Source organism: Zalophus californianus, chromosome 8 (assembly GCF_009762305.2).
Source record: "Zalophus californianus isolate mZalCal1 chromosome 8, mZalCal1.pri.v2, whole genome shotgun sequence".
NCBI classification, from domain to species: Eukaryota; Metazoa; Chordata; class Mammalia; order Carnivora; family Otariidae; genus Zalophus; species Zalophus californianus.
Genome location: NC_045602.1, coordinates 110,686,142 through 110,700,573, shown reverse-complemented (window position 1 = coordinate 110,700,573; position 14,432 = coordinate 110,686,142). Strand labels below are relative to the sequence as shown.

General features: G+C 48.3%; 1 protein-coding gene across 7 annotated transcripts in view; it reads left to right on the top strand.

Annotated features, from left to right (window-relative positions):
* PTPRA (protein tyrosine phosphatase receptor type A) overlaps window positions 1-14,432 on the top strand; it is a 159,295-nt gene that overhangs the window by 133,416 nt on the left and 11,447 nt on the right. For 5 of the 7 annotated variants that reach the window (XM_027621779.2, XM_027621783.2, XM_035728809.1 and 2 more), the window contains 8 exons: window positions 2,501-2,598; window positions 3,718-3,837; window positions 4,539-4,744; window positions 5,251-5,386; window positions 6,065-6,214; window positions 7,459-7,552; window positions 7,853-7,929; window positions 8,408-8,542. In XM_027621779.2, the coding sequence (XP_027477580.1) occupies window positions 2,501-2,598; window positions 3,718-3,837; window positions 4,539-4,744; window positions 5,251-5,386; window positions 6,065-6,214; window positions 7,459-7,552; window positions 7,853-7,929; window positions 8,408-8,542 (1,016 nt within the window). The remainder of the gene's footprint in view (window positions 1-2,500; window positions 2,599-3,717; window positions 3,838-4,538; window positions 4,745-5,250; window positions 5,387-6,064; window positions 6,215-7,458; window positions 7,553-7,852; window positions 7,930-8,407; window positions 8,543-14,432) is intronic. The other 2 variants (XM_027621785.2, XM_027621784.2) reach the window with 1 other exon arrangement.

Sequence of the window (14,432 nt, the reverse complement as noted above, 5' to 3'; positions counted from 1 at the left end):
TTCTCGCCAAATCTGTGGATGATTACTTCCTTGAAACTCCATTCTTGTTTTTCATGGCACCATTTCTCAGTTCTGCTTCTCCATCTGCTCGTCCTTAGTCTTCCTCCCAGGCTTTTTCTGTCTGAACTTGAATAATGCTGAAAATCTCCAACATTCTCTTTTTGACCCTTCTTTTTTTCTCCTCTGTATTCTCTTTGAGAGACCTCATCTAATACCCACCTCTCTTTGGCTGCTGATTCTCTTGAACTTCTGAGCCATTTTTTCTTTCTTTTTTTTTTCCCCCTAATTTTATTTATTTATTTGGAAGAGAGAAGAGTGCACGAGAAAGGGGGTTAGGGCAGAGGGAGAGGGAGAAGCAGACTCTCCGCTGAGCAGGGAGCCCGACATGGGGCTCAATCCCAGGACCCTAGAATCATGACCAGAGCTGAAGGCAGATGCTTAACTGACTGAGCCACCCAGGCGCCCCTTCAAACAAATTTTCTACCCCACCACCTGGATACCTCCACATACTCTTCAACATCAAAATATGTCTTAGGGTTCCTGACTGGTTCAGTCGGTGGGGCATGAGACTCTTGATCTCAAAGTTGTGGGTTTGAGCCCCACATTGGGTATAGAGATTACTTAAAAATAAAATCTTAAAAAAAAAAGAGAGAGAAAGAAAGAAAGAAAGAAATCTCACTAAAATATGCCTCTTCTTCAGCGCCCCCCCCCCCAACTGCTTTTTTCCCTGTATTCTCTGGCTGTCACCATGAATGGAAGGCAGTTCATCTAAACAACCAGATTTGGGATCATCTAGATCTCCTACCTGTTCTTGCTCTGAGTATGAGTGGTCCTCTGACACACTGCCTTATTCCCATCTTTTTTTCCAGCTGTATTGTAGTAACCTAACTGATTGATCCTTTAGGTCCCAGCCTTGCTCCTTGCATTTCTTCCACCAGAAAGGCCTTTATTGATGCAAAACTCTTGTTAGGACTCATGAAAACCCTACGATTTTCCATTATGTATACAACAAGCCTTCCTTAGCCTGACCTCCACCCCTTTAGATTCTGATACGTGTCTTTCCACCTCTGTCTACCATTCCATGTACCCTACACTGTAACCTCATCGAACTCCTTATAGTCCCTGGAAATGTCATGCTCTTTCTTGCTGCTGTCCCCTGCCCCTCTGCCTGGAGCATTTCTTCTCCCTATATCCCGTTTCTAAACTCCTATCCACCTCATCTACCCTAACATATGGCTCAACAGGTACCACTTCCAGGAGATTTTTCCTAACTTTGCCAGGCAGTGGAACAACTCTACCTCCGTACATGTTGTTGGCATGTGTCCACTCTGTCATTATTTGTTTTTCTTATTACTATTTTTTTTATTTTTACCAAAGGGAATACAAAGTTTAAAAAAGTCAAAAAGGTATTACAAGGCATATAAAAACAAAGTTCTCCCCCCTTTCCTCTTCATTTTTTTACTCTAATGCAACCATTTGTATCTGTTGATGACCTCTTATGATAGATGATAATTTACTTAATTGTCTTACAGACTGTCTCACACTCGGACAGATATGCATACACATGTCCCTTTTCCCCATTCTCCCAGTAGAGTTAAATCACAATTTAGGGCTAAGAGAATATTATTTACAACTGAAGTATTAATATGTTTTATACAGTTTTTGATTTTCTTTTTTTCCAAGAGTTAATAATTACCTTTTTTCCCCCCGTTTACTTAGTTTTTTATATACCTAGCACTAGTTTTTTATATACCTAGCACTGAATTTCGCCCCCCCCCCAGACTCTCCACTAGAAATATATATTTTCTTTCAGTACCTTCAGAAACATAAAGTCTAATTTTTTTAATTATCCTGGGGTCCTTTTAAACCTTCGTTCTTCAGTTCCATTTTGGATTAGTTGCTCTCTAGCCTCTGTCAGAGTTATCATCCTGAGCCTTTCCTTCACCAACACCCAGGGAATTCCATTAGCCTCCATCCTGTTAGATCCCTTTTCTTTCTCTTTGTTTGCTCCCTCATTTTTGTTTAGAAATCTCCCAGTGGCTTTTTGGAAAAAGCTGGATGGTAGTAAATTTTAAATTCTAGCTTGAGCAAGTCACCTAGCATCTCTATGGCTAATAACACCTACCTTAGAGTATGATAGGCAGGAGTAAATGAGATATAAAGCATTTAGCTCACTGGCTGGCCAATAACATAGGTATTTAGTGAGCAGTTATGATTTCTAATCTTCATCTATAATATCCTTGGGAGACATTATTTGTGTTCTCTTTACATTTTGAAACCTCCTATCCCCCACTTCACTTCCTCATGAAGTGCCTGACACATACAGGGTGGATGGGAAATGTTCACTTAGTAGGTGGGGGGATGGGTAGATGGATTGGATATTTAGCTGAGAACATGTGGGCACAGGCTTCCAATAGTCAGGAATGAATGTTCCCAATTTCCCAGCAGATTTCTTCCCCTTGGTATGTGTTCTCCTCATCTTTGCTATTGGCTACTTTAGGACCAAAAGAAGAAACAGTGAATGATTTCTGGAGGATGATCTGGGAACAAAACACAGCCACCATTGTCATGGTGACCAACCTGAAGGAGAGAAAGGAGGTGAGTGAAGAAATTAGATAGGCATGACCAGCAGAGGAACTCCTCTGTGTTTGAGCCTGGGCTGTCCATTCTTTGTGGCTCCTGTGCCCGTCTTTCATCCAGGCAGAACCCAGGCCAATGTGCTTACTAGACCTTCCTAGGGCCTGGAAGTCTCAGAGGAATCTCAGGGGTGTGCCTAGGGTCCATTCCCCATGCCTCATAGTCAGACAACTCACCCTGGTTTCAAAACAACCTGGAAGAAAGACTTGGGCCATTTGCTAAGGAAAAGCTACAGAGGAGCTTTATTCCCTTGGCCTCTCCAATCCCTCATTCTCCTGGTTTCCTGTACCTCCTCTGAGTCAGCAGAGGGAGCTGTATAAACTGAGAACCTGTGGGGTGCAAGGGAATCTGAGGCCCTGGCCTGATTCCTGTGCCTTTTTCTTTTTGTGACTGTGGCCGTCAAGTCCATGCCTGGACAGCCCCATCACTGTGTCACAGCCAGAACCAGTCCTGAGCTCTGGATCAAGCTCCAGAGAGGAACCCCCCATTCATGACAGTCTTTTCCCAAAATGGCCCTTAAGTTACCTTGATCCCCACCCTGGGGTGTTGGACGTGTTAATCAGCAGTTCTGCGGGGCTTAGGAGGGATAGCATTAGGGCTGGGCTCTAGGTTCGTTTCCTCCAACCTGACCTCTGACTCTTGGAAGCTGTTCAAGGCCCAGGCACCAGAGAAGGCATCATTCCGCCTTGATAACCCCCTCAGCAGGTTGCTGGTTCCAGGGGATCAGACAGGCCTGTCCCTAGATCATAACCTGGGATATTGTGGAAGGGCACATTTTGTAGGTAAAGTAATTTCCAATTTGCCCTGAACTGAGGGAACAAGGGTGGGAAAGAATGAGAAGTATAGGGCTGGGGCTATGTAAAAGTCAAGAGATACTGCTAAACAGGATGGAAGCCAAGAAACTTGAAAAAAGAACAGTTAAATAAGTCTGCAGTGACCAAGGTGAGAGAAGAGGCCTTCTCTGGGAACTTTCTGGGGACTTCTGTCTGGGCTTTTGTGGTCCTTTGCTTCACGTTCTTCACGTCTGCTGGGGGCGGGAGGTCTGAGGTCATCAGGGGATGCATGTCTGTTCCTTTCCAGTGTAAGTGTGCCCAGTACTGGCCAGACCAAGGCTGCTGGACCTATGGGAATATCCGTGTGTCAGTAGAGGATGTGACCGTCCTGGTGGACTACACAGTGCGAAAGTTCTGCATTCAGCAGGTACTGTCTCCTGCCTCCTTTCTCTGCTGACCACTAAGAGGGTAGAACAGACTGGGTGATGCCCCCCTCCTGCTCAGGGTGGTCGGGAATCACTGAGTGTGAGGTCTGTTTGGACTCTGAAACCAGAGATCTGGGCTCTCAGGGAACTCTGTCAAAGCTAAGGGAGAAGCATTTTCATGAGCAGGAGAAAAAAGTATTACTGAGATAGAGTTTGGGCATCATAGGTATGCGCCAAGTGCCTCGAGAGGTGGTATAATCTTCTGTGTACTTGACTTACCTCCTCTTGCTCCAGAGGATCCTGACATGAAGGATGTGGTGGCCCCTGCTCTTGGTCCTCCAGAGCGGCCCTGGAAGCTTGAGCACAGGCTGCCCTCGGCTGAGGGGCGAGGTGGCACTGTAAAAGGAGGGCCCACCAAGAGTCAGGAGACCTGCATTTCAGTTCTGACCTTGCCATTGAGTAGTTCCTAGACCTTGACTGGGCCACTTCTCTTGAGTTTCACGTTGCACATCTGTGAGCTGAGAATAATTGTAAGAGCCCTGCCTTACCCCATAGGGTTCCTGGGAAGAGATCCTATCCCCATGGTTAACTCTTCCTTGGGACAGACTCTCACTTCCCCATTGTCACTGACAACCACAGCTGGCCCTGGCTCCTAAGCCTCCCCTCCCCTCTCCTCCCCTCCCCTGGCACTGCCCCACCCCAGGTTATCAGGGCCAACGCACAGGATCTCCTCACTCCACAGGTGGGTGACGTGACCAACAGGAAGCCACAGCGCCTCATCACTCAGTTCCACTTTACCAGCTGGCCAGACTTTGGGGTGCCTTTCACCCCTATCGGCATGCTCAAGTTCCTCAAGAAGGTGAAAGCCTGTAACCCTCAGTATGCAGGGGCCATCGTGGTCCACTGCAGGTCAGTGTGGCTGACCCTTGGCTCCCCGCTTATACTATATTCCATTCCCATGGTCAGAGCAAAGGAAAGCACAGGGGCCCTGGCTGAGGAGAGGAGGCTAACACAGAGCAGATAAGCTGTTAGGGTCCCAGGGCAGCAGCCAGAGAGACTCCTCAAGTTTTTGTGCTGGGTATAGAGCCTTTGAGGAAAGAGGGAAGGGCAGTCCTTCAAGATCTGGGGGTGGGGAGACCACTGCTATGAAGCCAGAAAGCTAGATTGAGTGCTGCTTTGTGTGCTTGGAGCCTTCACACCTTTCTAAGTGTCAGGGTTCCCTGGTCCTGATAACTAAAGGTACGGAGTCCAGAGTACAGGGGGGTTGTTGGCTCCATGAGTGTTCCAGCTATTCCCCATTCAGAATTAGAATGTAATGGCCTGAAGGAAGAGTCCTGGCCTATGCTACCCCTTCCCTGTATGCTCCCACAAGGCATGCTGGCCATCTCAGTAACACCCCTGCTCTCTGGCTACAGTGCGGGTGTAGGGCGTACAGGTACCTTTGTTGTCATTGATGCCATGCTGGACATGATGCATACAGAGCGCAAAGTGGACGTGTATGGCTTTGTGAGCCGGATCCGGGCACAGCGCTGCCAGATGGTGCAAACAGACGTGAGTGATTTGTGGGTAAGGCGAGGGTGGGGGCATTCCAGGATCAAAACACTTACTAGCCTCGTGGATTACTCAGCCTCCTAGGTTATTGTAAACGATCATCATGCACTGTGATAAAGGACCCTTAAAAATTATGTATTAACAGAGGAGTTGGGAAGGCAGGTGTCATTTGCCCTAGACTCGAAGGATGAGGAACAGGTTCTGAGAGAAGTACGCATGCAGGCAGCTGAGAGAACCAGTGCCCACAGAGTTGTGACTCAGCTCAGCCCTGTCCAGGAGCAACAGTAGGATCAGCCCTGTGGTTGGGACATGGGGTTCAAAGGACACAGCACTGGGAGGGAGGCTGGCCCAGGTTTTGTGTGTCACCAGACTTTGACATCCCCTTCAGACTGTTCAGTCTGTGCTGTCAGAATGAGCGGGAGTTGGATTTGTCCTTCTCTCCAGGCTTGCACTCTAGGAGGCTGCCAGAATAGGACCCTCCCTCCCAAGCTAAGCACCCCCAGCGGGATTCATGCATTTGAAGTCCTACCTCACGGAACCGGGACAAGAGTGAATAATTATACCTGCTAGGGTCAAGGGAGAAGTGGACTGGAGTGAATCGGGGGTGGGAGGGGGTCATCTGGCACCCCAGAGACCATGCTGTGTGTAACTGGGAACTCGGGCATCATGGCATTTCAGATGCAGTACGTCTTCATATACCAAGCCCTTCTGGAGCATTATCTCTATGGAGATACAGAACTAGAAGTGACCTCTCTAGAAACACATCTGCAGAAAATTTACAACAAAATCCCAGGGACCAGCAACAATGGATTAGAGGAGGAGTTTAAGGTGAGTTGGAGCTGAACTCCCTCTTTCAGACTGAAGGATCCATGTGCTCTGGGGAATATTGAATGCTTGGCTCTTAGAGACTTAGCAACAAATGGGGAATCCCCTTGTAAGATATGTGCATGGTTAAAGCGGTGGGTTTCTGGACCTTTATTCATAACCTAGTTGTTTTCAACCTGTTCTGCACTTAGAGTTACTTGGGTTGTGTTAGGAGAAAAGAAAAAAACAAAAAACTGGCAGTGGTATTTTTCTTTTTTTAAGTCCCCCAGCCCACCCCAACCACCCCCCCCACACACACACAGGTATATTATTGTATGTATTACAATGGACAGCAGCAGCAGACCTTTCCTGTAAGCACCAGACAGTAGATATTTTAGGCTTTGCAGGCCATATGGTCTCTGTTGCAACTGCTTAACACTGTTGCTGTAGCACAAAAGCAGCCTGGTTGCTACATAAACAAATGAGCATGGCTGTGTTTCCATGCAAGTGTATTTATAGGCAGCAGGCCAGATTTGGCCCAGGGACCATAGCTTGCTGACCTCTGCTGTATGCCATTAGACAGTGGTTCTCAGCATACCGAAGGAATTTGTCACACTCTTGGCAATATAACTGTTCCCAGAAGAAGAGATTCTGGGTCTCAGTGGGAAAAAACGCATCCCTTAAAACAGTTCTTCTCAAACTATAATGTGCACACGAATTACCGTAGATCATGCATTAACCTGCATTAACATGCAGGTTCTGATTTGGCAGGGAAAAACAGAGTTAGGGCCTGAGATTCTGCATTTCTAACGCAATGAGACAGTTGCTGGTTTATGGGCTGCACTTTAAGTAGCAAGGGTCAAGAAGGAGCCTCAGAATCAGGAGAAGGGAGCACGGGCATTTGAATAAGGTTTTCTAAAGAGTCCAAGATAGCCTCTGGAGTGGAACATCAGGGAGAGAGGAAAGGCAGGCACACTCCCTCCTATGAAGCTAAAATCCTTGCTCCAGGATCATAAAGTTTCAGCCCCAGGGAATCCCAGAAGGGTTCACAAGGAGCCCGCAAGGCAGTGTTTCCCAAACACTCTTGGCTTGTTCACTGAGCTTATGATTGAAAAAACGGTGTTCCAGCAAGAACATGTGGAAGTGGAGGTCAGGGCTCCAGTGAGGAGCGGTATGCAGCCAGATTAGCCTGAATATGCAGGTCTGACAGGCATAATCTTGCCAAGTTACAGGCATCAGGAACGTTTCCCCTTTCCTTCCCCATTCAGAAGTTAACATCAATCAAAATCCAGAATGACAAGATGCGGACTGGAAACCTTCCAGCCAACATGAAGAAGAACCGAGTTTTACAGATCATTCCATGTAAGAACTCTCTCCCCACTGCAAAGCCTTAGTGCCCCGTCCCTCCTTCCACTTCTCAGGTACTAATTCATGATCAGCTTGGAGACCAGAATTAGGGCATTGCTCTTAGTTCTTTAGTGGCTTCTGGAGATGAAAAAAGCACAAAGGCCAAAAGGTTTCTCCCTCCTGGGCTGGGAACAGGCACGTTGTTGCCCAGCTGGGATTATACCTACCCAGGGCCTGGGTGGAAAGGAAAGATTGAAAGAGAGATAGGAGAGGACAGGTGATGTTGGGGAGCCACAGCTTCTGTCCTTCCTGCAGATGAATTCAACAGAGTGATCATTCCAGTTAAGAGGGGTGAGGAGAACACGGACTACGTGAATGCATCCTTTATTGACGTAAGTGGTGGCTGTGTCCCCAGAGCTCCCCACCCTCCGTGGAGATTTGGCTGGGCCTTGCAGTGCCACCCTCCCAGTGCTTGGAGGATTGTGCTTGTGTCAGTTCATCAAATACAGAACCAATACGCAGCCTGCACACTAGGTCTGTCAGGCCCCAGAGAGCAGGTGGTGGGGGAGACAGAGGGCACACACCACAGTAATAACTGGAGGGAAGAATTCATAGCACAGACCACAGCCAAGGGCTGAAAGCCTCTGGTCTTTCCCATTCTTACTCTCTTTATCCCAGCTCCAACCCCCCTTTCCCTTGCCCTCATAGAAAGAGACTAGCATGTCAGACAGGGTTTGGTCCTTGGCCAAAGGGGAGTTCCGCCTGGGATGAGTTTGCCTCCAAGCAGCCCCATCCCATCCTAGTGGCCTGTCTTCGCTAGCCCCTCCCTGATTGAACCACCTTACTCTCCCACTGACCTGGCCTCCACAGGGCTACCGACAGAAGGACTCCTACATCGCCAGCCAGGGTCCTCTTCTCCACACCATCGAGGACTTCTGGCGAATGATCTGGGAGTGGAAATCCTGCTCTATCGTCATGCTAACAGAACTGGAGGAGAGAGGCCAGGTGAGCTCAACGAGATCCTGGGCTGTGGGAGATGGAGAGCACAGGAAAAGGGGTGGAGGGGAGCTGTGTTTGGCTTAAACTGTCCAAAGAGCCGTATCCGAGCAGTTGATCTGAGCAATCAGGAGCTTCTCAGGACTGGAAGAGCAGTGTGGTCTGAGCCCCCAGACAGTTCCTGCCTCTTACCTCTCTCCTGAAGACGGTTTACCCAGAGCCTAGCTTTGTGCAACACCTCCTCCTCCCACCTCCCAGGCAGGGCAGAGCTAGTGAAATGAGGGGTGCAGAGCCAGACCAAGGATCTAATGTGGAACTCCTGAGTGTCCCTAAGAAGAGGTTGCCTTCCAGGTCAGAAAAATGAACCAGAATACTGTGGGAAGATGAGTTGCCTCCTTGCAGACTACAGAAAAGAAAACAGTAGAACCTGAGACATAATAGAAGAAATTTATAAGTTAACATTCAGTAACAAGGAAATCTTTTAAAGAAAACATCCTCAAGTCAGTTAAAAAGTGGAATTGTCTGGGAACTCAGAATGTAAGGGACCTTAGAGGCCCCCTTGGGTCAGCCCCCCCTCAGTGTAGAGAATCTTGTACTGCTGTTCCTGAGTCACAACCACACAGCCTCTACTGAGCACTTTCCATCTCAGGGGTCACTCTTTCTCTGCCTGCCTCCTGCCTCCACCTCCCGCTGTACGCTGGGTGGCACAGTCTGTGTTCACACAGTGTTAGGATCTTAAACACTCCGTTGTGGTTGCCCAGCGCGGTAAATGGGTGCTTCCTTATGCCTGGCACATGACTTAACAGGGATCAGAATCGAGAGAAGTTGCCTGGAGAAGCCAGCAAGGGCCTGGTGATAAAGGTCTTTCTGAGCCGTAGTGAAGAGTTTGGACCTTATAGAGCAGTTTAAGAGCCCTTGACAATATCAGATTTGTGTTTTTTTTTTTTGAAAGTCCCTCTGGCTCAGTGAGGAGGACAGATTAGAAACGAGCACACCACAAGCAGTGCTGCTAATGACCTGGACTCAGCACTGATGGTGACAAGGGGTCTGTCCCAAAAGATAGTGAAGAGGTGGCATGGTGACAGGGTGAAGAATTAAGATGGCACCTGCTTATGACTCACTGAATTTACAACCAATTGAAAAATCACTAAGTAGGGGCGCCTGGGTGGCTCAGTCGTTGCGCGTCTGCCTTCGACTCGGGTCATTCATGATCCCAGGGTCCTGGGATCGAGTCCCACATCAGGCTCCCTGCTCGGCGGGAAGCCTGCTTCTCCCTCTCCCACCCCCTGCTTGTGTTCCCCCTCTCGCTGTGTCTCTCTGTCAAATAAATAAATAAAATCTTTAAAAAAAATCACTCAGGGGGCGTCTGGGTGGCTCAGTTGGTTAAGTGACTGCCTTCGGCTCAGGTCATGATCCTGGAGTCCCAGGATTGAGCCCCACATAGGGCTCCCTGCTCGGCAGGGAGTCTGCTTCTCCCTCTGACCCTCCCCCCTCTCATGTTCTCTGTCTCTCATTCTCTCTCTCTCAAATAAATAAATAAAATCTTAAAAAAATAATTAAAAAAATAACTCTTTAAAAAAAATCACTCAGTATATTTTACGTTAGTTGTTACTAGCTACACCTTCTCCATTCTGTACTTGTACAGTTTAACTTTGATACAGCTTTATACATATTTGCACACCCTGATGTTCTGTATGTCAAGATTTTTTTTTTCAGTTTTAATCATTTGACTCATTAGCTATTCTTTCCAGATTTCTATCATGTCCCTAATCAACAGACATACCTCATAGGTCTTCATCTATCATTAATAACAATACTGATGAGGTGAGAAGTTTGGGGCACAGTTCCTGGCTCTGCAGTTGGGCAGGGAGCTACTGTGTCACCAGAAGCTAGGTGTGTGTCTCCTGGCCCTCTCTTATAAGCTGAGATGGAAGGTACAGATAAACCATGGACCTGCATGAGGTTATCCCCACACTGCCCGCCTCTAGATCTATGATGGGCAGGCCCATATTGCAGGGAGAAGCGCTGGGATGGCAAGCACAAGTATCTCTCAGCCCACTGCCCTGCAGTAAAATGTGACCCAGTGAATACCCCAACTTCGTCCCGTCAGATTTTCAGGCTCTTCCGTCCTTGAAGGAAACCTGGTGAGAGTAAAGGGTGGAGATGGGGCAAAGGGCCATGCACATACACATACCCACTGGTCAAGCCTGCAGTCCCCTCTACCTACTACTCTGCCTTATTGCCTCTCTGCAGGGCCCATGAAATAGGCAGCAGCTCTTACCCTCAGAAGCTTCTGAAATGAATCAGAACAGGATATTAATGGCATTCTTTATAAGGCCTCTCTGCCCCCCAAGACAGGATTTCCCTTTTCTGTTCCATCTCGCAAGCCTAAATGATACAGTGAAAGGTATCTACATTTACACAACATGACACCACCACTCCCCACACCTGGTTTTAAAGTCCCAAGGAAAAAGTTTTAATCCTAAATTATCAATTTTATATACATTAAAATCCCAAGAGAATTAAAACTTAAAATCCTCTTTTCTCCCTGTTTCTCTCCCCCGCTCCCCCGACTCCCCGCTCCATCTTAACCAGAGGTGTCCGCCAACATGCTTGGTAAAGCCTGCTCCCTCAATAGCTTAGGTTGGACCATTCATCCCAGTGGGCAGAGCAGTTCTAGCGGTTTCTGCATGGGGTCAGCCCAACCCAAGGTTGTGTTCCACTTATCTAAAGAGTCAGTAGAACGAGACGCATTAGACGCCAGCCTCAGACCATGCAAGGCACTAGGTGCTGTCTAGGAGGAGGAGGTTAAAGGCAGCAGGAGAAAAGACACAAAAGCTTTTGTTGCACCTTCTTTAGGATATCATTATCTAGAATCCATAACTTGAAAACATAAATCTGAGATTAAAGCCCTGTTCCCAAGTATTCTGCTACTGGACTTGAGCACCTATTCTTGTCTCCCATCCTCAGCTACTGATGATTTTAACACCGGGCTTATTGCCCCTTGGTGACCCCTATGCCTGCTTCTCCTGAAGGCATAAGTATCCATGCAGGTGATCCATTTACACTTGGTCTTTCAGCCTCTCAGCTCCCTCAGCCACCCACTCAAGTCATTGCCTATATCTGTGCTGCCTTTGGGATCTCAGCACCAGGCACCCCGCATCCTGCCCTGCTTACCATCTGCTGAGTGTCCACCTCACTACTTCCCTCCTCTTACTCCAATAAGTTTTTATCTTCACCAGGTCTCTAGAGCTGTGATCGGGGCCTGAGGGTGCAAGAGCTCCACGGCTCCCAAACAGGCCAGATTTGGCCACTTGCCACTGACAGTCCAAAAGCAGAGAGCCCAGTAGAGGTGAAATAGAAGAGGAATTTATTTCAGTGAGGCCAGCACTGGAAAGACTGCGGACTCCTGTCTCAAAGACTGTGTCCAAAGTGCTGAGAATCGTTCTAGGTTCATATAAGGAAGTTGTGGGACAAAGGTCAGTGGGTATGTGCAGGTGGGCAGAACGGTCAGGTCGATCACTGTCTTGGGGTCAGTCCAGTCATGTGGGGTCTTGCTGAGGTCAGGGCAGTTGTCATTGCTTGAGGGGCAGTTTCAGTTCCCATCCCTAGATGCTCTGCCTGCCAGGTCTTTTACCTGAGTTAAGAGAGAAGCTGGAGAGAAAAACTTAATCAGAAAATACAGACTGAGGTCAAAGTAGAGGTGGTTGAAGTCCTCTTTTAGAGCCATGAACTCCTCCACTTCCTCAGCCCCTGACTCACCTTGTGTTCTCACCTTCCTCCTTACTCTCTTTGGAGGTTTTAGGATTTGTCATCATTATAATCCTTCCCTTGCTAACATCCGTTATTCCCTCCTGGTCTTTTATTTTCTTGGCACCTTATCTCACAACCTGGCTCAGTCTCCTCTTCAGACATCAGATGAGAACACACTCATCTTCCCTCCTTCAAGCAACCAGCCTCCTGCGATCCGTACCCAGTCTCTCACCTTCTCTCCGCTTGCAGTGGGCGGGGGTTCCTCGGCCTCTCAGTCCACCTGTCCGCTGTGCCTGCGCACTGCCCTCTTGCCTTCTCGGGCCGCCCTTCTCCTCCCTCGCCTCCATCAGCAGTTCCTCTCCGCTGTGTTACCCGAGCCAGCCTGTGCCTTGTTGCGTTCCTGTCTTTATAAAACAAACATCTCTCTCCTGTCCCTCAGTTCCTTCCCTCTGTACCCCATTTCTCTGCGCCCCTTCTATCCCAGCACAACTCCTCTGAAGAGCTGGCTTTCTCCCTTCAAGTTCTCTCCTCACCCTGTTCCTTCTGGGAGTGCTGGAGTCAGGATCAGTGGTGACTGCCTTCTTGCCATTCTAAAGGCCTTTCTTCTCTTGTCTTTTCGGTCCTTTTATAGCAGCATCAGAAATACTGAACGCCGCCTTCCTCCTCAAAACACTTTCTTTCTTCGCTTGAATTGCCTGATATCAACCCCTTGCTGGCCTGGCAGAACTTTTGTTTTCTTTGTGACCACCTCCTCCTCCTCTCTGTGACCTCTAATCACTGAAGTGTCCTAGACTCAGGCCTTAACCCTCTGTTGTTTATCACGCTATCCCTTGAGGACCTCATCTAGTCCTGCGGCTTGGAATGCTGTTTATATGCCAGAAGACCCCAAATCTGTGTCTCTAACCCAGCCCCCACTTCCCGCTTGTGGACTAGTGTATCCACGTGCCCACTGGATATCTTCACATGACTGTTAAGGATCTCAAACTCCACCTGGCCCAGATGAAACATGATTTCCTCCTTCCCCATACTAGTCTGCCCCGCTCTTAACCATCTAGGTAAGTGGTCCCGCCTTCTGCCCAGTTGTTCATGGCAGAAGTCTAGTAGTTACCTTCATCACTCCCCTTTCCTCGGTCCCCACGTCCTCCTCCCTTCCCACATCCGTGAGATCTGACATATGCTGTGCATGTCCACCTCTCTCCAGCACAGCTACGGACCCCTCCTCGAAACCATTGTCCGCTCACCTGAGCCACTGCAGGAGCCTGACAGCCCATCTACCCACTTCCATTCCCACCCACTTTTAGTCACTCCTTCACCCAGCAGCCAGAGATCATTTCGAAAATAGAATTCTAGGGGCGCCTGGGTGGCTCAGTTGGTTGAGCAACTGCCTTCGGCTCAGGTCATGATCCTGGAGTCCCGGAATCGAGTCCCACATCGGGCTCCCTGCTCAGCAGGGAGTCTGCTTCTCCCTCTGACCCTCTTCCCTCTCGTGCTCTCTATCTCTCATTCTCTCTCTCTCAAAAAAAATCTGTAAAAAAAAAAAAAAAGAAAAATAGAATTCTAACTATGGTCACTCCTTAAAATCCCCTTTGGGCTTCCTGAGATTGTGAGGGAAAGTCTACCCAGCATACAAAATTTAGGAGCCTTTCATGTTGACATCTAGTCCCAAGACTTGAATTGGGTCCTTCTTTCTCACAGTTTCACTTGCTTAATTTAAATCTCCTAGTTTCTAGGTGCCTGGGTGGCTCAGTTGGTTAAGCAACTGCCTTCAGCTCAGGTCATGATCCCGGGGTTCTGGGATTGAGTCCAGCATCAGGCTCCCTTTGCCTCTGCCTGCCACTCCCCCTGTTTGTGTGCTCTCTCTCTCTCTCTCTCAAATAAATAAAATCTTTAAAAACAATGTAAATAAATAAATAAATCTCCTAGTTTCCATTTCCCCTCATTCCTTCTGCCATCTAGCTGCTAAGCGGGGCATGGCTTCTGAGATGGGTCACAGCCTACTCCTTGACAGGAGGGTCCCGTTTTGTCACTGCTTTGTGTTCTGCACAGGCCTGGTCTCCAGCTCTGTGCTCTCACATCTCACTCCTTAGCAGGATCCCCAGGCCTTCATAGCCCTGGGCACCAATAGGTACAGTCACTGCTGCCCCCT